Below are 25,670 nucleotides of genomic sequence, written 5' to 3'. Positions count from 1 at the left end.
CAAAGAACAAAGCCACATGGGGTATGTTCCCTTTTCTTCTAAATTCTTTCACCATTCAAAAAAGCTAGGCTTCAACGGGAATTCAGCTTGGAGAAACGAAATATTTATTAATTTCACCACATCTTATCATCAAATTAATATGAATTTCATATTAAAACGTTGTTCTTATCACTTATGGAACTCAACTTTGGTGAACGATGACAGCTGTTTGCTGTCAATTGTCAAAATGTCATAACAACAAACGTCATTCCTTGGAAAAATACCCATATTTTTGTTTTCTTCCTCGTATTGTATTACTCGTATTCCCTTATTCTAAGAACAATAGATAGCCATTGAAAAGATAAGAAATGTCGGGTTACAGCTATAAAAAATCCACAAACCCGTTCGAAATTGAAGACGTAGACGATGAAACGTTTTTGAAAAACACGAGAAAAAACTCCGCCTTCGATAACCAGGTACAGGCCTATCAAGAACGTAGGAAACAAATCGAGGAAAGAACGATAAACAGCACAGAGAGAAGCATAAGTGTCCTGAGAGACTCTGAACAGATAGGTATAGCCACTGCCGAAGAACTCATGAGACAAAGGGAAAAGTTGGAAAAGACTGATAAACAACTCGACGAGATCAACGCAACTTTGAGGTTTTCTCAGAAGCATATTAACGGTATTAGATCTGTATTTAGTAGTTTGAAGAACTACGTCTCCGGTAGAAACGACAGTAGTCCATCAATTTCGAGTACTTCCAGCAATATGAAGGTAATGAAGACCCTTTGTGCATTCATTGTTTCAATTCCTTCTGTTTTATAGCCTTCCTCCTCAAATAATTCTCTGAAGGAAGAAGTGCAGAAGTATGATCGGTATGAAAACCACCCTAGTACACGTCTTAAACAGACCCAATACGAAAACGGTCGTCAACAATCCAGCGGTAAAGATTTCGAGGCCAAACTGGACGCTAATCTACAGGAAATGTGTATGAATATATCCAGGCTCAAAGGTTTAGCTACAGATTTATCCTTCGAACTGGACTCTCAAAATGATCTTATTAGTACAATAGTTGATAAAACGGAAACTGCCGATATGACTATAGCTAAGCAAAACAAAGATATGATGAGAATACTGAGGAAATAAGGATGCAAGTGGATATTTTGAGTGTTCTTCTATTGGGGAATTAAATAAAAAGATCATCAATATTATATTTAAATTTTCTTTTGGTTTAAAGTATTTTCCGATTACTTTTCTCTGAAAATCTCTTATGTAATTTAAGATTTTAAAAGAATTATATTTGTTATTTCCAAAGCACCTTTTAATGCGATTGCACGTGTATTTGTGATTAAATGTACTCAAATGTGATCTTGGATAAGTGATTCATTCAGATGGAGCTTGACGATTACTTAACTTCTCTGCAGTACAAACCTTTTATGTGGAAAAGCGAGATATATTGTTGTATATGCTGTGTAAGAATTTATATCAATGTATGTATGTAAGAGAATATACAATTTCAATGTTGAGGTATTGTTTAAACTTCAAATAATATATTTTTATTGATAAATGCGAGGAAGTTATTCTAGGATATCGAGAAATAAAACTCTGGATTAAATGGGTGAAATGATAAAATTTATTTGTTGGCTTATGCGAAATAATCATATTATGAACGCATATATACAAGAATGTTTGTAAAATGTGGAAAAAAAACACTAATATTCATTTTTATCAAGTGACAACAGATCGGAACAAAAAAAAACTGTAGATCCCTCCGAAACTCGTCTTTCCCCCCCAACAACGCCCCTCCCCAATTTCGTCAACCAAAAAAAAGAAATAGGAATATAAATCTGAGAATAACAATTTTTGGAACAACGAAAAAAAAATCACGATTAGGTGAAAACGTAAACAACCGCTACTTCTTAACACGTGATGATGGGATTCTGCCATTTTATTCATTGTGAACACGATGGTACTGATTAACGACGATTCTAAACTAAGTTTACTCTAATTTCTATCCCAAACGAAACTTATTCATTCTCGAACAAAAAAAAGGAAACGGAGTTACATGAAAATCAATAAAATGGCACCAAATCTGTACTATTATATTCTTGTTGTCTAGAATAACGGAAAACTGCAATGAACAATATAATAGCGCATTCGAATTTTTTCCTTATTAGTCTGTGTTGATTTTAGACCTTAAATACTAATATTACAAACTTAAAGTAAACATCGTTTCTTTTTTGTGAGAGATTGACCCGATATTGATCGTAACTCCTGACACTTTTTTTTTCTTTTGAAGAACGGTTTGAAAAAAGGTTCGGGAACTATCAGTAATGTTTTCAGATCTGAACAAGGTTTCAGAAGTGAGACAAACATGCGTTGGGGGAATTTATGCAATATTAGTATTTAAAACTTCGAATAAAACTTTTTACATTACTTATACCTAGTTCATAAATGGACAGAATTCACTTCTTTTTGTTTTTGTTGGTCGCGCCGCGAGGTGGCGTTGTCGGTCGGCCCGAGTTGGTGTTGTACTGGAATTTTCTCTTGTCGGCTGGCTTCAAGATCTGAAAACTGCACATCAGCGTATCGTCCACTGACATCATCGCCCCCGCATTGTCAAATTCTCCTAAAAATTGGGAAAACCCGGAATAGCAAACAAATTCAAATGACAAGATCGAACAATCACTCACCACAATAATTTGGAGCGCTAAATAGCGTTACCAGCTGTCTCTTGGCGAAGAACTCGTAACCGTCTTCAACAACTTGATGTGCCCGACAAATTAGATCAAAGTCGTGTTTGTGTAAAAATTTGCTCACAACCTGAAAAAAAAAGTCCATTTTTCATGTCCTTATCTCCAATTCATATTCAAAACACCAGACAACACACTCCTCATTTGCATCATTCAATATCACTTTGCAAATTTATGCAAAACCATAACTGGAAGCTATTATATAAACAACTTGCATCTTCGAAGATGTCATTCACTTAGAAAGTTGTTGATTGAATAATTACATCAGAAAATTCACTTTCTCTCTACAACTCAACTCGCAACCTGAATCAACAAATAAAATAAATTGTTAATGACACCTACCTCTGCTCCAAAGGTAAAACTGACCCCTCTGTCGTTTTCACCCCAACCGTTTTGGTCTTTGTCTGGATCTGACCACAATAAATCACAAAGCAGCCCTTGATCAGGAACATCTGTGGGCCTCATGATTCTTCTTATCTGTTCCATGGACTGTAAGTCTGGACTTAGACCTAAAAACCAAAATTTCAAATAAAATTCGCACAACATTCAAGTTTTTAACACTTACCTCCATGGCAACAGAAGATTTTCTCATCTACTATTGCAGCTACTGGAAGACAGTTGAAACAATCTGTGAACGTTTTCCAAAGTTTGATGTTGTACCTATAAAATAAGACTCGTATTAAACGGCCAATATTCAAGCAATAAAGTTTACTGACCTCCTCTTGCATTCATCATAAAAACCATAGATTCTGTTGATAGAGGCACACTCATGGTTGCCACGTAACAAGAAGAAGTTTTCGGGGTATTTGATTTTATATGCCAGTAACAAGCAGATAGTTTCCAAAGACTGCTTTCCACGATCAACATAATCACCCAAAAATAAATAATTGGATTCTGGTGGGAAGCCTCCGTACTCGAACAAACGGAGCAAGTCATAATATTGACCGTGGATATCTCCTAAAAGATAACAGATCATTAACCCAATGTTTTTAAGACTACAACGGAAACAAACAAGACGAATATCGATCCAATCGAGGATTAATCGATTAACAAACATGACTGGACTTCCAAGACAACAACTGTAATGAATGAAATGCAAACTTACCGCAAATTTTAAGGGGAGCTTCCAATTCCAGTAGTATCGGTTGGGACAAGAATATTTCCCTGGATTTCAGACATAAGCCCTTGATCTCTGTTTCCGTGAGTTGTACATTTTTGCCAGGTCTCGCTCCACGTACTGAAAAGTTCGATAATTTAAGAAATATATCTTGACAAATAAAGGCGTATACGACGCCATTATTTTTGTCAACAGAATTTGACCTTCATGAATTTTACCTTCTAAAAGACGGGCTATAATACTATCTATATTCAATTTATCTGCTTCAGCCATGGCCTTTGAGAAAATAATTGCTGTTTTGCACTTAATTTGTTGAAAAAATATATGATGGCTCGGATTTAATGGGATTTAGGGGAGCCAGACGATCGTTCACCGTTCTTTTATTGTTCAGTTGCGGAGAACGAATACCCTCTCATTTCGGCTGACTTTGACAGCCGTTTCTGCCAACATTAACGCATGTCCCTACAAATTTCACCAACCAATCGATGTTTCTTTCGATTTAAAACGAATTCTTTTGAATATTCTGTTGAAAATCCAATAGTCAAATAGAATGTTTTACTGAAAACTGGACGAATGGCTAGAAATACGGCTGATAAATAGAATAAATTGCGAATGCCAATCAGTGAAATTTCAGTTTTAAGTTGGCATACCTTTTAATATCAATGGACGTCAAAAGAATTAAATGTTCAAAATTCAAAAAATATTACAAGTTCCGTAATATTACCTTTAATTATCTTAATATTTACAGATTCTATAAATAGGTTTTATACCAAAACTTATACTACAATTTGCTGTACATAGTTTAACAGAAAAATCAAGGAAATCGTATAGTTATTATCTAATAGTCACGAAAAGGCTTTTGGAAGCTTCTTCTTCAATTTTTTTATGGATAATATTAACTTCTTCTTGCTTCAACGTGCGTTCCATATGCCTGTAGACGATTCTGTAGCAGTGGCTTCTCTTTCCAGTTTTAGGATGTTTGAAATCATCTTTCAATATGACTTGTTCAACAATATCACCTCCAACTGTTCTCACTAGGTCGTAGAAGTCGTTCTCAGCGTATTCTTTGTCTTGTGGGAGCCAAAAACTGATATCATTTGAGCATTGAGGGTACTGACTGACTGGTTTGTATATTACTTTTGCATCCACCTTAGCAAATTTGAACTGATTTAAAAATCCACTGTCCGTGGACCAAAACAGACGGATATCTGGTATTTTATATAAGCACATAGCTAATCTTTCAAGCCCTAATCCAAATGCCCACCCGACTTTGTTATTGATACCAGCATTTGTTAATATTGGTTGACGCATAATGCCACATCCCAAAATTTCCATCCATTTACCCTCGTAGTTTATTTCAAGCTCCCAAGAGGGTTGAGTGAAAGGAAAGTATGTATCAACCCACCTATAATTGAAGTCCTCACCAAATAAACTTCTTGCAAGTTCTACAAGCACAGTTTTCAATTCAAACTCCAACAATTTGACTGCTTCAATCGTATGACAGGTTTGTTTATCCTGAGTACCAATACTCTCTGTGTAATCTCCCAACTCGAAGATTTCCAAAGAATCGTCATTAGGAAAAAGTTCAGACCTGGTGCGTAAACGTACTCCGTCTATTTGATGGAAGACGGGGTAGTGTGTGCTGTCTATTTCGTCTCTCCTGTACACATCTCCAAGCATAAGAAAGTTATCCAAGCCTGATTTCATCAGTTCTGATTGATGGGCAGTCATGTGAGCTCTCAACAAATATTGACGGTTCAGGTAGTAACAGTCGCTTTTGGATCTAGAAATGTGATCAGGAGGAATTAGAAGGCTGTCGAAATTCTGTTCAACGGATACTACAGGCGACAAGTTGTCCCACATTGAAAACTGTGGGTTTCCTCTGGTATTCCGAAAAGCGGTGTAAAAATAGTCTACAACTCTCTGAGAGACCATGCCTAACGGATGCCCCTTTTGTACGTGTAGGTTTCTACCAAGATGCGATAAAATTTTATCCGTGACATTTGTATAATCGTCTCTCGCATAGTTTTGGTTTTGTATCGTTAGGGTCTGTTGGACTGCTCGATGTGCTTCTGAAAATTGTCGAAAACTTTTAGTTTTTGTGATGGTTCGGTGGGAAATATTCCTGAGAAGCATTGCTCAAGTGAGTTCCTTTAAATTTTCATGGGCAAATAGCCCCAGATAACAGAATAAACAAGGCTAATTTCGGATTTTTGAAAAATTTTGTAATGTTTTGACAGTCAAGTTTTAGGTTATGTAATGGGACATTTGAACTACTCTCAAGAGTATCTATGAAGTATTATAAGAAAACGTAATTAAAGTTTAAAATTTCATTTAAATTAATTTTCTGTTTTATTTATTAGGTAGATGTTGATCTGAAAAGCTAATTCAGTTCAATTGAAAACAAAATTATAATTTGGAGCGATACGAGGGGCGTTCAAAAAGTCTAGTACCATTGCTAAGTAGCCCTCCCAAATATCCAATTAAAAAAAAACCAGTACTAAAGACAGTATATTCTTAATCATTATATGATCGAAATATATGTACAATACTGATAAGAGACACATAGACCTACATTTCATGAAAAACAATGTACATTTGATAAATCAAAATTAAATTTTTCATTTCATGAATAAATTTCAACATAATCTCAGTTCACAAAGATCGTTTCGATAACAATATTGCTTTCACAGTTAAATCATAAAATTGATCAATCTAAAAAAAAATTCAAAGTAACAATTCCTCATGTTAGAAGATATCGTGTTTCTAGCACCCTCAAGCTGATACATTTTTTTAAATACTCAGACATTTAGAGTTTACATGGATTTTCAACAATACCAATAATGCAGCAAAATTAAATGAAAAAAATCATGTACCTCGTTTATTACAAATGGATGGCACTAATGACTACTTATCACAAATTACCATTTCAGGTTCAGTTCTTCGATCTGATTAGGGAAGCCTTCGATTCAAAATTAAAATTATCGTTCATATATAACACAAACTGTATCCCTAGTAACACAGCGCTCTTTTTGATTCACTTAACCTATACAATTCACGACAGTTTGACCGTCTGAATTTATCCGATATATCGTAATCTAACTTTCACGCCGACACAAAGACATGGCACCGAATTTGGCTCGACAGAAGTCTTCACTGGTCCTTCCCCCCTTCTCGGGTCAGTCCCTAAGCAAGCTGCACCTGAAGCTCGGAAATGTCAGTCATTTCTTCCGTCAACTCGACCTGTTCCTCCTGTTCGTACTTGGCCTCGTACTGGGTCTCGAGCTCCTGGGCTTCCTGCACGGTGGTCGACATCGAGGTGTTGGAGTCGGTGGTGGCGTTGAGCGTTTGCGCCTCGTCCGTCGAGGAGGTGGTCACTTGGGGTTTGGTGCGACCGTACTTCTCGTGGATGTTCCTGTGCCGTTTCAGGGCGAACCTGTCGAAGGAAGAGGTCAATCTCAATGATCTGTCATAGTGACATCTGTCAGCTGTCATATGTCAACTGTCAGCTGTCATATGTCAACTGTCAACCGCGAACTCACCTGTCGGAGAATCCTACAGCGCAAATGTCGCATTTGAAAGGTTTCTCGCCCGAGTGGACCTTGGCGTGGTTCTTTAGGTGGGTGGCTTGGTTGAAGCAGGAGCCACAGATGTCGCACCTGTAGGGCTTCTCGCCGGTGTGTATCCTCCTGTGGTTCCAGAGGGTTGAGTGACGGGCGAATTTTTTCTCGCAAACCTCGCACACATAGGGCCGCTCGCCAGAATGGATGCGCTCGTGGTTCTTCAGGTGGGGGGACTGGGAGAACTGCATGCCGCAGACGTTGCACCTGGTTGGAAAACGAGGAAAAATATGAGAAAGGGAAATTTTGAGATGAAATCGTGGTCGTAAGCTGTTATTTAAGGTTGCAACTAGACTTTTACTGTTGGGATGTGTCAATAAAGGAGTTGTTCCCATTCTGAATTAGTATCGAGTTGATTTACCTATAAGGTTTCTCTCCTGTGTGTATCCTGGAATGATTCTTGAGGTATGCAGCCTTAGCGAAAGCTAATCCACAGATGTTACACTTGAAATTCTTCTCACCTGTGTGCAGCCTCTTGTGCGACCAAAGTGATGAGTATCTGCTGAACGAACCTGTAGACAACATTTTCTGAAATAATTGGAGAGCGGAGAGAAAAATGTGTAGAGACTAGAGCGACTCTGAACTGAGGCACTCATATCAGTGGACACTACAAAAGAATCGACAAGGTACAGCACAGAGAAAAGATAAAAACTACTCACCATTGCAGATGTTGCAGTGAAAAGGTTTGTCGACGTTGTTCTGCTGGTTTTTGGCCCCTCCTATGAATATAATCCCACTACCGTTGCATTTGGTGCACTTCATAGCACTAGCAAAACCTCTCCTCTTCACCGGATGATTGTTCTTGACTCCTATGGGTATCGTATTTTGGGTTCCTGTGATTTGAAATTCTACAATGAATAGTCAAATCAAAGACAGACCAATATGTCATCTAAAAATCTAAATTCTAATTCTACTGGGACAAACTGTTTCCACTGATAAAATTAATGAATAAAGTATCGACAAACCTAGATTCGTGCTGGTGGTCTGAGTACCGGTGGACTCTTCAAACTTGACGGTCGAAGTGTCTGGTGCTGTGGCCACGACAAAAATCTGCGGTTGTATGGCCTCGGCGGATAAACAGCTCTCGCACTTGACCTTCATCACGGCCCTCTTCTTGTTGTTGTCCTGAGGCAAGGGGGCGCCGCAGCTCTCGCAGTTTTTGATCTTGAGCGTGTTCGGCTGGGCCTGCGTGGTAACCACCTGGGTGGTGACCACCTGTTGTCCGGCTGAGTGGCTCTGTATCTTGTGCGTCTTCAGCTCCTGCTGGGTGGCGAAGGTGAGGCCGCATTCTTCGCAGGAGAATCGGATACGGTCGGCCGACACTATCTGGATCTGGGTGGTTTGCTGCTGTTGCGGCTGCACCTGAAGCGTTATCTGTTGGGGTTGCTGGATTTGGCCTGCGAAAAATTCTGGTTGGAAAAATATTAAACGAGGGTCGAAGAGGGGGTCGGCGCAGCTACTTTTTCTCTCTAACACTCGTGAAGATCGTACGCCAAATCGACACTTTTAAATAATTTATTGATTTTCTATGCACAATCAACTCTTCTATGAACAAGCATAGAATTATTATTTTGCATAGAAATTAACTACATAATGTATCTCTATGCTATAATCACAGAGTAACAACTTTTTTTACTCTTTGTTATAAGCAGAGCATAGACTAATCAAAAACAAGGTTATATCGAAAGTAATCTTTGATAATATTCAGACTATAAGCTTCCAGAAAGCTTATTCAGCATAACAATCACTATTAAATAGAGGAACATAAGAGACTTCTACTCTTTCTACATCAGTTGATAACTCACCTTGGTCTCCTTGCTGATGAGTGGTTCTCTTGTGATGATTGAGCAGGGACAGATGTGCGAACATAAGACCGCATATCTCGCACTTGAATGTTATCGTATTTTGGGTCAGAGACATCTGATTGACCAAAGCGTAGTTGTAACTGAAAGGTTGGGTAATGTAGCACTTGTCGTCTGATAGCTGCGACATGTTGACTGTGGAGTGCTGAGGCTGGGTTGTGTTGGGGGTGATCTTGTGGATCATGTTTACGTTTGCATAGCAGAAGGAAGGGAAGGTCTCCTTCTGAGTGCCATCCTGATTCTTGTCTTTATCAGTCTGCTGTGGTTGCTGTTGTTGGTATTGGATCTGCGACTGCTGGGTCGTGATTGTATTGGGGTCGAACATGGTTCGGTCTGTGCTCTGAAAGTTGGATTGTTCAGAATCGTGCTCATATTAATATATGAAAGAAAAGTATGAACTTGCTGTATCCATTGGAAAAAGCATTCTTGATTCTCCACTGAATCATTTGTATTTTTTTCTCAAGTTGATCAAAAAAAATTTTGTGGTTATCTGGTAGGAGATTTGAAAATGGCCATATTTCCCGGGAAAAGAAATATATTTATTCATCTTCCTTGTTTGCACCTGCAAGTTTTTCACAATTATTTTGTATGGGTAAAAAGTGGATTCCAATAAATTAATTAATATTCATTGAAATTTCTGATGATATTTATCAGAGTACACATCAGTTGTGAATGAAATTCATGAAAAATAAATAAAATCAATGGCTGGATTTCCAATAGAATATTAAATTGCTTAAATTGGGTAAATAAATATGCGCTAGATGCCGGTTCCACAAATTCGATCCATGGGTTTTTGAAAAAAAAAAAAAAGGGCTTTCGGTCAATATGGGTGCGGTTAATAAAACGAAAATTATCCTTTAGCCCCTCTACAAGCTTGCCCCTACCAGATTTCCAAAATTTCTTTCGAAATTTTACTTCCTCCGAATTTATCTCTTTTTACAAACAAAGACGCTGATAAAGTTGAAATGAAATAAGTGCAGAACAAAGAAAACCATTCACCTACCTCCTCTATCACTAAAACGCTTCTAGAAGACGCCGAACTGGATTCAAGGAATAATATAGGATTTTCGATTTGATTCTGCCCCCCGGTGTCGATTTTAGGAAAATTCGAACCCGTAGGTTCATAACCCGTTCAAAATGGAATAGAAAACGGCGTAATTTTCGAGAAAATCAGTAAAAACAACTTGTTCTATCTCACTTTAGAAAATGGCGGACATAACCATAGCCATCTTTGTTGCCCTCGCCGTCAGGCGGTCGAGGAAGGATATATGCATTGCGCTGGCGCACAACCTCTATTTTCCGATTTTAGTCGAAGTTGATAATTGCAATTTAAAATAGATTGATTACCTCACCTTCCAATGGCAATAATCGGCTCTTTACGTCACGATTCAACGTTGGATTCAATTTTGAATTCCAGAATTATACAAGCGATGACATCACTTCTTTTATGCTTTGATACGGCTATTTTGAATAGAGATCCAGGAAAATGCTCTCATTCATACTAGGAATTACTTACTAATAATTAGTTGTCACATTCATAAAAAGGAAAACGTGAATGTTGACCATAAATAAATAGATTAATTCTAATATATTTGTCTATGTCTAATCGCTTTTTGAGTCCCAAAACGCTTGAAAATTGTAATAGAGGAAAATTCATTTCAAAGTAATCAACTCAATTCCTTAGTTTCAATAAAGGCAGAAAAAGAGCGCAACATATAGGTGTACCGAAATCGATGTCATTTTTCATTAGTTTCATGATTCAATAGCGGAATTTTCTCAACTATTTTATTTTTCCCATTATAAAATCTGAATATTTGTAGAATACTTGAATGCCATTCAAAAATAGACTCCCGATTGCTTTTATTATAGCGCTCTTCCGATTTCACTCAAAACGTGAGTCTCCGAATGATCCCAGAAAGGTGACATTCCTGTAGAAGGCAAACTTTACGTTGTTATTTAGTGTTTCGGCAGCTTCCCTCGTCTCTACATTGAAATAGTCTATTAATTAATAAAACAGGTCTACAGCTCAGCTGTTTCACGGTCAATCGGAACAGCCGTATATGATTAGTGATATTTCTGGTGACTTTTGCGTTTGCCCCAAGTTAGTGAAGGTTGAGTGTGTGAGGGTTTGCAATGTCGGAATTAGGAAGTGGAGATGAGGGTTCAAGTTCGCAAAGTAAGTGAATAAATTTGCACGATTATATTACAGGCAGATTGCCCATATGTTTTTCCCCAATCTCCGATAAAATCTCCACGAAATCCCTATTGGATGCTGCAATATCAGTCCTGCAATTTTGACAAGTGATGCAAAATGGCGATATTTCAATTGTAACCCAAATGAAAACCGTGATTTCCGAGGCTATTGTATCGTAATGATAGATTATCTTTGTGCGAAACAGTGGTTTATCGGTGATTGATACGATATCGAATTGATTAATGCCATTAATTAGGTCAGATAAGCTGCAAAAACTCTGCAATGTAGTGTGGATTGTCGTAGGCTCTAAATGACCTTGGATAACGTTTGTTAGGTTGGCTTTCCTTTGAGCCCTTACGTTGAAATGTTCAAATGTGAGCCTTACGGAGAGAAATTATGTTTCCCGAGGACATCGTCCGTATTTCGCTTGATTTTCGTTTGATGGGTTTGTGTAATCGGTGATATTGATAGATTAGAAGATTGTTCCTTGGAAGAAGTATCCTTGTTAATAACTTGACTCGTTTAACTTGTAGAATATCATCAAGGTATGGAGCAAGGGAGCAGTGACTACGACCCAGGTTAGTATGGCTCGCATTTCTGCTTAATTCACGATAGGATTTGCCCTCAAACATAGATAACCTACCAATTCATACTTATCGATACGTCGGTCAGTAGGAACTGCGCCAAGATCATCATTTTCATGAATGAAATTGTCTTAAGTATGAGTCACAGGATTTCTTGGAACCTGTGCACGTTTGCTGGCTACAACCTCTGAATCACTTCATCCTTCATCCCATTCAGCATGTAGAGTTTCGCGCCGGTAGTTTTGCCTCCGAATTTTTTTCATAATTGTGTGTTTTCTCATTCATATATACAGTTTGTTTTGTGTTGTCATGTATCCTGGTATGCAGTCACAGTGGCCCTTCGAGAAGATCCAATATTGGAAGGATCCCAGTATGGTTTTTCACTATATATAACTCTTAGTGGTTGTGCCAAACGGAGATGTGTTGTTTTTTGCTGATATTGGTGTTTTTTGTAGGTCCCCAAGCACATGTCGAACAGGAACTGGCGACAAAAATGCTCCAGATTCAGAGCAAACGATTTTATTTAGATGTCAAACAAAATCGGAGAGGTCGCTTTATCAAAGTTGCAGAGGTGAGTTGTCTACAATTGAACTTTTTGTTTACCTCTTTATATGAGGAGCTGAAACTTCTAGCCAGTTGGAAAGAAATGTTCTAGGGGATATCACTGGCTTCTTAATTCTTCTAATCGCTTTACACCTTGAAAAACAAATTTCCCCTAAAGAAGAATCATGGTTATGTTAGATCAAGTTGAGTTAGGTTAAGTCAGATGATCTGAGGTTAGGTTAAACTGTTTTATTTTTTGAAGAATTAATTGCTTTAGTTATTGAACTATTTCTGTGTTGTGAATGTAGTTAATTCAAGCTTAGAATGAAATGTTGTGAAATTTCAAACAGCAAACATTTTAAAGAGAGTCATAGAAACAAATTTATCATTCTGTGATCCTGTCATCAGGAAGATGTCAAATTTATCTTGACAAGAACATAGAGTTAAGGGGGGTATGTTCCGTAAATATTCGGAATATTTCCAAGCTCTAGCTGGCGCTGGTCCATCTTTTTCAAATTAATTTTTTCTCCTGCAGATCGGAGCGGACGGTCGTCGGTCCCAAATCTTCCTGGCCCTCTCCACGGCCGCAGAGTTCAGGGATCACCTGTCCGCCTTCAGCGAATACTACTCATCACTGGGTGAGGAGCATCTCCCCTTACCTATCCATCCGCTCATAAGTATCGTCTATCGATAGAATTCCTTCTTGCAGGGCCCCCTAATCCCGACAACGTGCCAGAGGACGGCAAGCTGAAGAGCGAGATGATGATGAAGGACAACAGACGTTACTATCTGGACCTGAAGGAGAACGCCAGAGGCCGCTTCCTGCGCGTCTCGCAGACCATCACGAGGGGAGGGCCTCGCTCCCAGGTCGCCATACCCGCCCAGGGCATGATCGAGTTTAGGGACGCGCTCACGGATCTCTTGGACGAATTTACTCAGGTAAATCATTGATCGGATAGACTTAGAGTCCCTATTAACGAGTTTCCCCTTGAAGGACGAACACGCTTACAAACACGACCTGCCCGAAGGGAACCAGATGCATGTCGACAACAAGAATTTCTACTTCGACATCGGCCAGAACAACCGCGGCGTGTACATGCGCATCAGCGAGGTCAAGACGAACTTCAGGACCGCCATCACCCTGCCAGAGAAGAGCTGGCCCAGGTTCCGGGACATACTGGCCGACTACTGCGACAAGCTGAACAAACCCCTCGGTTCCCAGGGCCAGTCCGGGGGACAGGGGGTCAGTTCCGGTCCCGGTTCGGATCAGCACACATTGGTGAGTGCCCCACACCTCTGATTCTCCCCCCTCCTCGATTTTTACATGTGGTTCGTTTTTGTAGCCTGCGTTGCATTGAAACTCGAGGTGGATCTTTTTGTAAAGGTATATTTTAACGTTATTCGAAGGATCTGTGAAGTAGTTCTTGGTTTCAACATTAAATTCACTAACTGAACAATTCTCATCAGTCTAAAAAGTTTTCTGTGAAAAACTGGGTGATTTCTTGGAAGTTTCGTTGTACGTTTGCCAAAAACGAACGGATTTTCCTGAATTTTTTACTTTAAACGAAGATTATTCATTGATTGTTCGGTTTGGGCTTGAATCCGCAGAGTTTGCTTGCCACAGTGAGCCAATAATGGGATCCTTTGTTGCTTCTAGGTGGGAAACAATACTCAGCAAGACACCGGGACAAGTTTAAAGTAGGCGTCTCTGCCATTTTAGACTATTAGATTTATTAATATAACAAATTATAAAATTGGACAGTAGCGCCATTAGTGTCTCGTCTCGGTCTGTGCATCCGATGATTCACCACGTGGAAGAAAATAACAAGTAAATCTCGCTGACAAAATAAAATAATTCGATTGAGAAACGGATGGGACGAGACCCTAATGGCAAAAATTTGATTCGACAGTTGGTTTTCAGAGCAGTGTTTTAAAACACTATAAATGTTAGATTCTCTATTATATGTTGAAAATATTACAAAAAAAGATGAATTGTTTATTTAGCTGATTTTTAAGTTGTTAATATTTGGGATGGATCTGTGTAAGTTTGATCAGGAAAACATTGAAGAATCGATAAGGGCACCACAATTAGTGTTTTTCGAAATTGATAGAATTTGAAAGGGTTTTCGCTAAAGAATTTTCTAAATAGATGTTATATTTCGATTTTAATTATATTTTGATCGGTTCATGTTTATGATGTTTCTGTGATGTTAAATTATTTATGTATTTATAATAAAGATCTTTTATTTATTTATATACTTTAATTTTTTTTCATACACTTGCCATCAGACAAAATTATATACAGTACGCTATTCTAGTATTATTTTATTTCTTATCATCCTTTTTTTTTGTCTGTTTCTCAATAACTCTCATTTGGCGGCGGAGTAAGATGTGTTTTTATAGTACAAAAGAACTACCTCTTCAACTGCCAACCGTTTTGTACACGAGCAAAAATCGAAGCCTGATCGCTTCAGACAAATGTGTTTCTTGCGTTGTTGGAACTCTGAATGTATGTAATTTGAATTCTTGAAGATTTCCTTTCAGCCTTAGGAGCTACAGATACAGGGTGACCCAATGATAAAATGATTCATGTGAAAGTATTTCCTGTTGATTAATTTTAAGGCTACACTTGTTCAGTTTTCATGTATTTTTGGATGCTTAAAATCTGTTTTTTCAATGTTCTGTTCTTTATCGAGATGGGGGAATTATTGTTGGGCACAAAGGTATTGTGATGTGTATCTTTTGTTGTGGGTTGAAAAAAATTATTAGAGCTTTAGTCAAGTGGTGCCCGAAAATGGACGGTGAGGGAGAGAATTTTTCGAATATCGAAAACAATTCATTATTGGTAAAAAAAACATTGTGATTAGATTTACTAAATTCCCTTAAGTTTGACGAATTTTGCATCAAAATTTTATAAAACAAATTGAAATATATATAATGAAAGATATATTTTTGTTTTTCAGATTATAGAAGGGACACTATATGTTCTGTTTCTTTGTTCTTGTTCATTTTGTAGTTGACTAGTCACTATTGATTTTTATATAAGATCGTATTATTGATCCAAAGGTCAAACGTTTGTTTTTTCATGTATAGTTTAAGTAGGTTTCTGAATGTTTTTTTCGAGTGGTATATGATCACTTTTAGAGAGAACCTCGTTTGAATCAGCCAGTAATGAAGGGGACGAATTTATTTGTTACCCGACCTGGAACGTTGATCATTCCAACGGTGTTAGCAACAGTCTCCTTCAAATTTGTTCGGAGCTGCCGAAACAAACCTTTGACCAGGCGTTATTCTTTCATTGTACTACCCTAATATAGCTTTTTAGTGATAACAAAAATGATATACTAAAATTTAATGTTGCAAAGATGAAGTTTAAGTTCGAATTTATCATTGAAGATGTCTATTATTGATTTCCCCGTGTTCTTGAGATAATTTTCTATTGAAATCACACTCTTATGAAAAAAATCGAGGAATACGCTGTAGAGCCATCCAGGGTTTTAATTTTGTAGATAGAATTCGAGGATTTTGTACTTTCTGAACGGTTTGATTCCGGTCCTGCTACACACGTACCCAGGCATCGAGTTGTTCGAGTGGTGAAAATGAGAAAACGGTACCCATTTAAAAGATCGATTAAACGGAAACATTAAATGACTTTGCTGTTAAGATATCTTGCATTTTACCTTGTGTGAAAGGGTTTTATTAATATCTGCACAAATTTGAGAAGAAATAGTCGAGTTTTACATCGTTTCCATTAAAATCTAGTCCTCGCAGGATGTAAATATTTTTATCCATTCGAATTGATCTTGTGGCTACAATTCATCAAATCTCTCATGAAATGGACAAGTTTCTTGATGGAAATGCTGTAAAATCGACTGAATTAGAGCTAAGGTGATGTCTTTCTAATAAATATCGAGACTAGGTGTTTCTCTTATGTAGGGTACTGTTGGAAGGTGTTGTTCATAATTGCAATCTATCCTCAATACTGATTAGGTCCTTCTTTCGTCAACACTAGCCTCAGGGTATTGTAATTATGAATAATTCCATTGCAGCAATTTTGTGGTGTTTAAAAAATAGAAGGTACGAATATGTTAGTTTGAAGATTTAAATACACAAGAGTTCGGTAATTCTAAGAATTGCCAAGATGATTCGCTTATGTTTCTACAAATGAGTATGATTTTTTCAAATTAATTTAAGACGAATAAAAATTTATAAAAACTATGAAGTTTACTATTTTTCAGTTCCACGATTTCATAAATAAATCCGTTTCTATGTTTTTGAAATTGGTCACAGAACTTAACCTCAAAATGATTAGTGGAAAATTATTTTTAAATTCAACATTAAATAGGAATATTTTAAGAAATTTAACTTCAAATACGATAAAACGAGGTGCATCTCGGTCGCAGAATGAATCTACCGAAGAAGAGAAAACCCACTTCGGATTTCAGGAGATAAACGCGAGTGAAAAAGTTGGCAAAGGTGAAATTCTTCCACAAAAAGCTATTACATCTCACTAACTAAGGTTTTTTTAGTTCATAAGGTGTTCGAAGATGTTGCTACAAACTATGACATAATGAATGATGTAACCAGTTTGTTTATACACAGGATATGGAAAGATATATTCATGCATCGATTAGCACCGACTGCAAATACAACCTTACTAGACATGGCTGGGGGAACTGGTATTGTTCGAACGACGTTTTCGAAAACTGAATTATAGAAAATTTTCACAGGTGACATAGCTTTCCGTTTCTTGAACTACATAAAAAATGGAAAATGCGAAAACGGTTGCCATGTTGTTGTTTCCGACATAAACAAGAATATGCTAGATGTTGGAAGAGAGAGAAGTAAAAAGTTGAATCTGGACCAAACCCTGATCAGCTGGAAAGAAGCAAATGCCGAAATGTTACCTTTTGAAGACAATTCATTCACGGCTTACACTGTAGCTTTTGGTATTAGGAATATGACGCATATAGATCAAGTTTTGAATGAAGCGTACAGGGTTTTGCAACCTGGTGGTAGGTTTTTGTGTCTAGAGTTCAGTCAGGTGGAGAATCCGATCTTACAATGGTAATTATTTTCGGAAGATGTGGAAATTCGATTGGGCTGATTTATAATCCTTATTTTAGGGTGTATGATCAATACAGTTTTCAAGTGATACCAGTTCTTGGTCAAATCGTTGCAGGACAGTGGCAGCCTTATCAGTATTTAGTTGAGAGTATCAGGCAGTTTCCAAACCAGGTGAATAAAATGATTACCTCTACTTAATCTTGCATTTTTATTTTATCACCAAATTTTAGGAAAAATTCAAAGAAATGATAGAAGAAGCAGGGTTCAGAGCTGTTTCTTATGAAAACTTAACAAACGGTGTTGTGGCAATACATTCAGGATTCAAACTATGATGGAAATAAAAATTTATAGAAAATTCTTTTTGTTTATTCAATAACATATGGTCGAAATACATCACAAAAAAAAATTCCACTCAGAAATCTTAGATATAAAATTAAAATAATGAAATGATTACAAAGCAAACCTTATGACTATCTACCTCTACCCATATTACCCTGTTGTGGTTGCCAACTACCTCTCCCACCTCTTGTAGGCGGCTGTATTCCTCGTCCTCTCCCTCTAGCAGCTGCAAGGAAAAATTTCATGTAGGAAACGTCCCTTATATTTAATATTGAAATTACCCAAACAATACACCACCATTTTGATAATAATCAACTAATAGACAAATATCTTACCTTGTGCTCGAAGTATGGCACTCTTACCCCTCCCAGCAGTGCCCGCTTTGGTTTGTTTCTTAAACATCGGGGCATTTTTCAACATATCCGGCAGAATGAGAAACCTTATCTTAGATCCTCTGATATACACATTTTCCAATTGGGAAACTCTACCATCCCTGTATGTAACAGAAATTTGGGACATTTGGCAGTTCATGTTGTCCTCGGCTTCGATAAGCTTGCCTCTGTACACTTCTCCAGTAATTGTTTCGCAGGTGACTATATGGCCTTCAGCTTCGTGAAGAACTTTAAGTGGTACCCCAATAGACATTTTGGTTGATTAGTTATGAAAAAATTTCAAGAAATAAGTGTTATTTGGAATTCTGCTCAAAACGTTTGTACAGCGGCAATGAACGCTTTTTATAATGTGAGGTTAGGTAAAAACCATAGAATATGGTATTATTGATTGATCGCTTCTTCTCCGATGATTTCAGTCCACGAAAAATTGATTCGATTCAAGGAACGAAAAAAAATAATTTATGATCACATCTAGGCCTGCCATAAAGATCCAGTGTAGCATTATTCAGGATAGAAATAATTTCCAAGACTGAGGAAAAACAACTGTTTAATATAAAAAAATCATTCCTATAAAACAATGATATTAAAATGGTTTCGTGAGGTGTTTCTTGCTGCAGTTTTTAGCTGAATATATTTTTCTCTTCAAAGGCCCCATTTTCTTCACATCGTTAACCATAATTCTGAAAAAAAATGTGAATAATTTAAAATATGTTTCACAATCCAACAATTACTTTTTGAAATCAGATTCAGGTTGACAATTTGCATCAACATAGGCATCTTCAGGAAGAAAGTTCTTTTTGAATAAATTCAGCATCAAACCATCACTCTTCTCATTTCTTACATTAGATATGAAGGGTTTGGTTTTCAAATCCTCTGAAAGTGAAATATATATAATATATTAATTTTTACTTGGAAAGGTATAAAAAATGTCTACCTCTTGAGATTTCTCCTTTCTCAAGTTTGTATTCTTGAAGCTCCCGATCTTTTTTTTCAAGTATATTGTGAAGGTCACATTGTGCTTGTTCCAGATTTAAAATAGTTTGTACCATTGGCAATGTGATTTTGCTGAAAAACTAAAATATTATTTCGAATTCAAAACCATCACATTAGTGTCTCACATCTTCTCCTGGAAGCTTGGTCAAAATAAACCTAAAGCCAATCATATATTTCTTTTCCAATTGTGTTTTAACTCTAAGGATCAACGTATCATCTTCTGATTCAGTATTTACTTCTAAAGCATTATCAATATTGCTTATCATTGAAGTAACTGTATCTTTTATATTCTCGTTGCTCTCGAATAATGGATTCATCTCCTATAAAAAAATTAATTGTTGAGGGAAAAGGTTCAAAGTCAATTGAGCAAATTGAAATACTTTGAATCGGGATAGGATATCACTTGAAGTGATCTTTTCGCTCCAGATACATTTTAAATCACTCAATGTCACTGTAAGGGAATTTTCTTCCGATTTAACTTTGAAAATGAAGTTTTTTCCCTTGATTTCAAAAGATTTCCACATATTTATGTTGTGATTATGAGCAATGATTATGAGGTTATGAAGGGTTCATAGAAATACATGATAGTTGATCATAAAAAAATAAAATAAAATAATTTGTTTTGTGTCTATGTACCAAAATGCGACTCGATTTGGTGCAAAAAAAATTTTCGAATGTGTTTTATCAGAAATACTGTTGGGTTTGGTTGGAATGTTATGAAAATTAAGAAAAATGGACGAGGATGAAGAAATTAATATTGTAGGCGATCCAGATTTCTTAAAAAGCGAATATACAGTCCATCCACAATGGTTGTTAGATAGACCCAGCACAAATCCAGATTGTTGGTATAATAATTCACCCAACAGGGTACGCGAAGATTCCGACCATGATCCTATTCCTATAGGACATATAACTACAGAAAACTCGATAACAGACGAAAGTGGCTGGACAGAAAAGGAGAAAACTTTGTTGGAAAGAGGAATAGAAATCTTTGGAAAGAGTCCCCTCCGTTTATCACAGTTTATAGGAACGAAAACACCGTCTGAAATAAAATACTATTTTAAAAGTTTTTATATGGAGCTTCATCCAACACATTCTGCTAAGAATAGAGAACCGAGAGACGATTTTGTACCCATTCATAATATGCTTATGGATCCTCAGATACCTTGTACGAGCAAGCAAATTGTTGTGAATGATGTTGAAAAGCGTAAAAGGAAGAGGAAGCGGAAAATGAGTAAATCAAAAGAGCTGAATGCAATTAAAATTCCTAAGCAGAAACATCATTTTAATAAATTCAATATAATTCCAAATAAAGGGCATGGAAAAACGGGCCCGGCTAACCCTGTTCAGACAACTTCTAGTTCTAGTGATAATGTGCCTGTTACTCCAAAACTTCTACAAGGGGAGGTTGTGTATATGACAAAACATTCAGATTCAGATGTAGAAATAGATATAGAAGACGAAGACGATTGTGATAATGAAAAAACTTTATTGCAAAGTGAAGAGACTCCGTCTGTTAGCACACAATTGTTAAATGAACCTTCAAGTTGTGTAGAAAGCAGTGAGAATGAAGGAAATTCATCAGATAATGAGCAACAAGTTTTGAATCAATTGTCTTCCTTAGACATTCCCCGATGTGAAGTTAAATTGGAAACAGATTCTGTATCTGACTTGGAAAGATATGTTTTCAGCGAGTTTCTCTCTCAAACGACCAACGAAAAGTCTACAGAAAATTACCTAAAACTAAGGAATCACATTATTTTCATTTGGAATTATAAAAAACCAAACTACTTAACAAAAGGCGACATCCAAAAAGGTTACAAACCATCAGTTAGGGGAACCTTATGTAAGATTCACAATTTTCTTGAACAAATAGGGGTGATTAACTACGGATGCGGGAGGGTGAGGTATATCAGGCCCATGCACAAAATCTTCAAGAACCCTAAAAACGACAATAAACTGAAGACCAGTTCTCAGCCTAAAAGATTCAAAAAGAAGTTCTTGTATAATGGTGAAGGAGGGTGTACGATGAGTCATGGAGCTCACGGTGAGATAATCGATGCCACAGTTATAAATCAGGATCCTGTACATTCTAGATCTAAGACGGTGAAGAAACATCCTACCTATTTGATTTATTGTAAACCCACACCTCTGGAGTATAAATACAAGTTAAAATTGCATCTGTCAACCTTACTTCTGATGGATTTTCATGCTCACTCTTCTTTGAGCGAAGTTATGGGGCTAGTGGGGGGTTTGTGGAATCCTGACACAAAATTTTTGTCAATTATGCATTATGAACCTTGTAAGAACTTGGCCTCGTCTACAACCCATTGTGATATGTGTCCCGTATCTCAGTCCGTGGCTGCAGAGAGAATTAATGATATAAAGATGATTTTATTGGGTTGGTTCCACTCGCATCCCACTTTTGCACCCGAGCCATCTCAGCAAGACTTGGACACGCAAAGACAGTTACAAAAATGGATAGGTGATGAAAAACCATGTGTGGGGGTCATCTTGTCACCTTTCAACAGACCCACAGCTTTGACACCCTCCGAGTACCGTTGTATGATAGTGGATAAATTTGAAGAGGACGAAAGGTTCTTACCTTATAAGTTTAAAGTTGAAATAGTGTCGGAACATTTCGATTTGGACAGTTTCATAGCTAATATCGTGAGCCTTCGCAATTTTATACTTTCAAACAGTGAATGTCAAGATCCAAAACTGAAAGTAAATTTTCAAGAGCCGTACATGCATGATAAGAGTATAACCTTTTTGGAAAAATATATCTCGAGTGCTAGAATGACTTTGGAGAGGTACTTATCTGAGCAACTTTGCCAGAAAATTGTTAAAAGTATTGCAAGTGTCTTTAGTGATGAGAGAGCATAGTGTAGTCGTTGATATTTTTTGTTATTCTTGAAACGTTTTTAAACTATTGTTATATCCTCAAATAGTTTGCTGAATGATAGAAAGTTTTTAATAGTGTATTGTTTTAAATGAATAGCTGAAATTGCACCTTCGGCAAATCAAGTTCTGGTGTCAATTTGTCAATAAACTGAAATTGTATTAGTTAAAAAAAATGGAGCATAATGACCAAAATCTTCCAATTAAATGATATGCCCAATTTGTCTCTTTCTTTCATGTTTGTTTCTTGATCTAATTCGAAATACTCTTTGTCTTTGTTCATTTGTATTAAAACAAGATAAAAAAAGTGATACACTTCTATTTTAGAAGACTTTCAACTTGTATAATTAAGTATAATTATATGAGATAATATGGAAATGAAATACTAACTCCAAATCAAAAATAGATCATAAGACTTCTCTATTCGCCAAGCTGTTTATATAAGATTGGCACGTAATCGTCCCATTGGGCTTGATAAAGGTTACCAGCAATTGGTTGTCCCAAATTGTATTTCGAAGCGAATTTCCTGATGGAGAAACAGCCTCTTCCATCTCCCGAGTTATTGGGAAGCCTCTTCTCATCAAAATCTATCTTGCCATTCTGTTTGTAAACGAGGAAGACGTACCGGTGGAGTCCTGTGCCCTGTGGGGGGCCGGAACCAACGTAGGCTGATAAGGTCTCACCTTTGGATACATCATTGCCGGGAATGTTTCCAACTAGCCAGTGGTGCCATTCACGGTACGTCGGTTCCTTCCTGGATGGCGCATCGGGGTCTGTCATGCAAAGAGTGTATAGGGTGCTGGCGTCAGCTGTCCACTTTACGCTGGGGATATCTTTGACTTGGGTAGGCGTCAGTTCGTTGCCGAAGTCAACTTTGACCCCGCTTGGATAGGAGACCTCAACGCTTTGGTCGGGGGCTACGTCTATGACGTCGGGAACGACTTCGTGCTTCTCCATATTTCGCAGTATCTCTTTGGGGGCCGCTAGACTGAATTGTCTACGCAAAATTTGAACTCCGGTAAGGAAGCCTGAACGGGAAGCAAGCATCGTCAGAAACTCGGAAAATCGGGGGGTTGCTTACGTACCTGGATCGACCGGCTACTCAAAAACCAAATACCGTTTTTTACAGATTATTCTAGAAATAATAATTTATCAGAGGCGACCTATGACCTTGAATAAAATAATTTAGAGTCATAGAATATAAATATTTCATTATGTTCACATGGGAGTGTGGGTCTTGTGGAGAACATTTTTCAATAAGAAATGAACTGAATGGATAGTTTTCACGATAAAATTTTCATTAAGCTAAAGACAAAGGCCCCCTACGTTGATTCAATTAAAAACAACCATATTCTGTGACGCCTCATACAGAAATTCTATGCTAAGAGCACATGTTTTTTGTTTACTTCTCTGTGTTTATTTCAAAATCAAACGCACAGAACACACTTCAGACAAACTTCCAAGCAAACACGATATAATTAAGAACAATGGACAAATCGAATAATTTCAATAAAATGACCGAAGACGAGCGCATACAACTTGCTGCCAAGTTAGACAAAGAATTGGAGCAGTTTGTGGATGGTCTACCAAAACGCAGCTACGAAGATGGTTGGGCTGAGGAAAGCTGGGAGCAGGTAGGCTGCTTGTAAATGTTTTGAATTGTTTGCACGAACTTTCTTCTGTATTTAAGGAAATGGAAAGTCATCCCTTCTTCATGACGAAACCACCAGAAGCTGGGGAAGAATTACACCCTCTTTATGAAGGTTTACAACAGTTGAAATATGATCCCGATGTAAACAGCCCCAAAGGTTTATTACTATGCCGTTTGCCCATCTGATATCATTCTTTATTTATTGATAATGCTTTCCAGAGCTTGCTACATCGTATAAAGAGGATGGAAATTTCAATTTCAAGCATAAGAATTACAGATTGGCTGTAGTAGCATTCACAGAAGGATTGAAATCCAAATGTGATGATCCAGAGATTGATGCTACTCTGTATAATAATCGAGCTGCTGCTCATTATTTCCTCAAAAATTATAGGTATGTGGAGAAACTGATTTCGTACTAAATAATTTCTCTAATGTCATGATTTGTAGATCTTCTTTGAAAGACTGCGAGGCAGCAATAAATCTCAAACCGAATTACCTCAAAGCTTTATGTAGAGCTGCACAATGCTGCCAAGCTACAAATAAGCTGGAACTATGTGTAACTTATTGTGATAAGATACTTGAAATTGAAAGTGATAATGGATTGTATTTGAAAATGAAGAATGATTGTGCTGAGAAATTGGATAGGCAGAAAAAACAGAAAAAGATTGAAGAAAGAGATGAACGAAAGAGGGAAAAAATTGTGGGGAAATTATACGAGGCCATTGTGAAACGTGGTATAAATATAAAAAAAGGAAGAGGTGAGACATAGTTTAATTCTCAGGAAAATTTTTGTATTCTACTTGTAATTTTTCAGATGGATTGTTAGAGTTGTTCAATGATTGTTATGAGCAATTTGCAAAAGTACGTTTGGAGAAAGATGGTTCGTTGACTTGGCCAGTGACACTTATGTATCCTGAAAACCATTTTCAGGCACCCGATTACATACAAAGTTTTCCAGAAGGTGATACGTGAGTACAGTTTTTCTGGTCTGTTCTTTCCCAACATCTATCAGCTTGTGTTTCAGGTTCAAGGAAATATTTAGAGTAGCATTCAGTAGTCCAGCTGAGTGGGATCCACAGTTTAGGTACAAATTGGAAACTATAAGTGTTTATTACAAATCAACTAAAAATAAATTTGTACCTGTACAATTATCAGATACATTAGGGAATATTTTGTCTCAAAAAGAGTGAGTCTTTCAATATTCAATTGTGTTATCGTTAATTCTCATTTATTTTTCAGTTTCCTGATTGAGGATGGAACTCCGTTATTTTATATATTTGTCAGGAGTAGTGAACTTGAGAATATGCTAGTCAATGAACGTTGAAAAACACTTTTTGATTTTAGCATTAGGAGCAATGGGAGCTTTTGCCCTTGCACAGAGGTTTTTATATAATTTTGTATATATGTCTGTAAATAAAGTTTTAAGTATTGCAATTTTTTTATTCGACTTGGTTTATACACAATAAATTCGTTCAATATATTGATAAGAACGTCTCAGATCCAACTAAAAAAAAGTGATCCTAACCTAACTTATTTTTTTTTCGATTTGATGCATAGGTGTTGGTAGTAATGGAACCAATATTCCATTATTAGGTGAGTTATCGTGATTATACATTGTTCTTCGTTTGTAATGTTGAGAAGAAACTTCGTTTATGTTGAATAAGGATTTGAAA

The 25,670-nt window shown here is 37.0% G+C and overlaps 11 protein-coding genes across 21 annotated transcripts; 5 read left to right on the top strand and 6 right to left on the bottom strand.

Annotated features, from left to right (window-relative positions):
• The first annotated feature begins 224 nt into the window (after positions 1–224).
• LOC123320140 (synaptosomal-associated protein 29) lies at positions 225–1,505 on the top strand. The gene is made up of 2 exons (XM_044907339.1): positions 225–755; positions 807–1,505. The coding sequence occupies exons 1-2, from the start codon at positions 348–350 to the stop codon at positions 1,125–1,127; spliced, it is 729 nt and encodes a 242-aa protein (XP_044763274.1). The 5' UTR covers positions 225–347; the 3' UTR covers positions 1,128–1,505.
• An 86-nt stretch (positions 1,506–1,591) lies between these two features.
• LOC123320139 (serine/threonine-protein phosphatase alpha-2 isoform) lies at positions 1,592–4,272 on the bottom strand. The gene is made up of 7 exons (XM_044907338.1): positions 4,070–4,272; positions 3,840–3,971; positions 3,451–3,691; positions 3,300–3,394; positions 3,077–3,243; positions 2,675–2,804; positions 1,592–2,610 (listed from the first exon to the last, which is right to left on the bottom strand). Exons 1-7 carry the CDS (start codon positions 4,122–4,124, stop codon positions 2,447–2,449), a joined length of 984 nt encoding a protein of 327 aa, XP_044763273.1. The 5' UTR covers positions 4,125–4,272; the 3' UTR covers positions 1,592–2,446.
• A 292-nt stretch (positions 4,273–4,564) lies between these two features.
• LOC123320138 (probable phenylalanine--tRNA ligase, mitochondrial) lies at positions 4,565–6,097 on the bottom strand. Its single transcript, XM_044907337.1, has one exon. The coding sequence runs from the start codon at positions 5,985–5,987 to the stop codon at positions 4,686–4,688; it is 1,302 nt and encodes a 433-aa protein (XP_044763272.1). The 5' UTR covers positions 5,988–6,097; the 3' UTR covers positions 4,565–4,685.
• A 252-nt stretch (positions 6,098–6,349) lies between these two features.
• LOC123320137 (zinc finger protein 436-like) lies at positions 6,350–10,708 on the bottom strand. Of its 6 annotated transcripts, none has more exons than XM_044907332.1 (7): positions 10,686–10,708; positions 9,277–9,673; positions 8,437–8,880; positions 8,131–8,319; positions 7,833–7,983; positions 7,394–7,678; positions 6,350–7,287 (listed from the first exon to the last, which is right to left on the bottom strand). In XM_044907332.1, the coding sequence occupies exons 2-7, from the start codon at positions 9,656–9,658 to the stop codon at positions 7,038–7,040; spliced, it is 1,701 nt and encodes a 566-aa protein (XP_044763267.1). In that variant the 5' UTR covers positions 9,659–9,673; positions 10,686–10,708; the 3' UTR covers positions 6,350–7,037. The 6 variants fall into 6 exon arrangements, with proteins under 6 accessions (XP_044763267.1, XP_044763265.1, XP_044763270.1 ...); XM_044907330.1 differs by lacking the exon at positions 10,686–10,708 and adding an exon at positions 10,337–10,589; XM_044907335.1 differs by lacking the exon at positions 10,686–10,708 and adding an exon at positions 10,337–10,589 and having other exon boundaries at positions 8,131–8,304.
• A 648-nt stretch (positions 10,709–11,356) lies between these two features.
• Positions 11,357–14,908, top strand: LOC123319840 (transcriptional activator protein Pur-alpha). 6 transcript variants are annotated; one of them, XM_044906805.1, is made up of 7 exons: positions 11,396–11,509; positions 12,061–12,105; positions 12,567–12,682; positions 13,190–13,292; positions 13,364–13,593; positions 13,649–13,933; positions 14,312–14,908. In XM_044906805.1, the coding sequence occupies exons 1-7, from the start codon at positions 11,467–11,469 to the stop codon at positions 14,354–14,356; spliced, it is 867 nt and encodes a 288-aa protein (XP_044762740.1). In that variant the 5' UTR covers positions 11,396–11,466; the 3' UTR covers positions 14,357–14,908. The 6 variants fall into 6 exon arrangements, with proteins under 6 accessions (XP_044762744.1, XP_044762740.1, XP_044762739.1 ...); XM_044906804.1 differs by lacking the exon at positions 11,396–11,509 and adding an exon at positions 11,954–11,972; XM_044906806.1 differs by lacking the exon at positions 11,396–11,509 and adding an exon at positions 11,954–11,972 and having other exon boundaries at positions 14,263–14,908.
• Positions 14,909–16,958: 2,050 nt separating this feature from the next.
• Positions 16,959–18,076, top strand: LOC123321147 (2-methoxy-6-polyprenyl-1,4-benzoquinol methylase, mitochondrial). Its single transcript, XM_044908652.1, has 5 exons — positions 16,959–17,130; positions 17,184–17,333; positions 17,385–17,721; positions 17,781–17,892; positions 17,952–18,076. Exons 1-5 carry the CDS (start codon positions 16,959–16,961, stop codon positions 18,051–18,053), a joined length of 873 nt encoding a protein of 290 aa, XP_044764587.1. The 3' UTR covers positions 18,054–18,076.
• LOC123319841 (small nuclear ribonucleoprotein Sm D3) lies at positions 18,072–18,814 on the bottom strand. Its single transcript, XM_044906810.1, has 2 exons — positions 18,396–18,814; positions 18,072–18,286 (listed from the first exon to the last, which is right to left on the bottom strand). The coding sequence occupies exons 1-2, from the start codon at positions 18,703–18,705 to the stop codon at positions 18,192–18,194; spliced, it is 405 nt and encodes a 134-aa protein (XP_044762745.1). The 5' UTR covers positions 18,706–18,814; the 3' UTR covers positions 18,072–18,191.
• A 168-nt stretch (positions 18,815–18,982) lies between these two features.
• On the bottom strand, positions 18,983–20,005 carry LOC123320410. Its single transcript, XM_044907729.1, has 5 exons — positions 19,826–20,005; positions 19,571–19,765; positions 19,387–19,525; positions 19,184–19,325; positions 18,983–19,132 (listed from the first exon to the last, which is right to left on the bottom strand). Exons 1-5 carry the CDS (start codon positions 19,967–19,969, stop codon positions 19,036–19,038), a joined length of 717 nt encoding a protein of 238 aa, XP_044763664.1. The 5' UTR covers positions 19,970–20,005; the 3' UTR covers positions 18,983–19,035.
• A 61-nt stretch (positions 20,006–20,066) lies between these two features.
• On the top strand, positions 20,067–22,566 carry LOC123320381 (histone H2A deubiquitinase MYSM1-like). The gene has a single exon (XM_044907686.1). It carries the CDS (start codon positions 20,178–20,180, stop codon positions 22,329–22,331), a length of 2,154 nt encoding a protein of 717 aa, XP_044763621.1. The 5' UTR covers positions 20,067–20,177; the 3' UTR covers positions 22,332–22,566.
• Positions 22,567–22,649: 83 nt separating this feature from the next.
• Positions 22,650–23,585, bottom strand: LOC123319995 (phosphatidylethanolamine-binding protein homolog F40A3.3-like). Its single transcript, XM_044907104.1, has 2 exons — positions 23,432–23,585; positions 22,650–23,374 (listed from the first exon to the last, which is right to left on the bottom strand). Exon 2 carries the CDS (start codon positions 23,301–23,303, stop codon positions 22,767–22,769), a length of 537 nt encoding a protein of 178 aa, XP_044763039.1. The 5' UTR covers positions 23,304–23,374; positions 23,432–23,585; the 3' UTR covers positions 22,650–22,766.
• A 216-nt stretch (positions 23,586–23,801) lies between these two features.
• Positions 23,802–25,427, top strand: LOC123320144 (DNA polymerase interacting tetratricopeptide repeat-containing, protein of 47 kDa). The gene is made up of 7 exons (XM_044907345.1): positions 23,802–23,980; positions 24,037–24,154; positions 24,217–24,388; positions 24,445–24,755; positions 24,812–24,965; positions 25,022–25,183; positions 25,237–25,427. The coding sequence occupies exons 1-7, from the start codon at positions 23,834–23,836 to the stop codon at positions 25,319–25,321; spliced, it is 1,149 nt and encodes a 382-aa protein (XP_044763280.1). The 5' UTR covers positions 23,802–23,833; the 3' UTR covers positions 25,322–25,427.
• The last annotated feature ends 243 nt before the right edge of the window (positions 25,428–25,670 follow it).

The sequence above is a fragment of the Coccinella septempunctata genome, chromosome 9, assembly GCF_907165205.1.
Source record: "Coccinella septempunctata chromosome 9, icCocSept1.1, whole genome shotgun sequence".
Taxonomy (NCBI): domain Eukaryota; kingdom Metazoa; phylum Arthropoda; class Insecta; order Coleoptera; family Coccinellidae; genus Coccinella; species Coccinella septempunctata.
The sequence above is the reverse complement of the archived record's forward strand: the minus strand, read 5'-3'. Positions and strand labels throughout refer to the sequence as shown.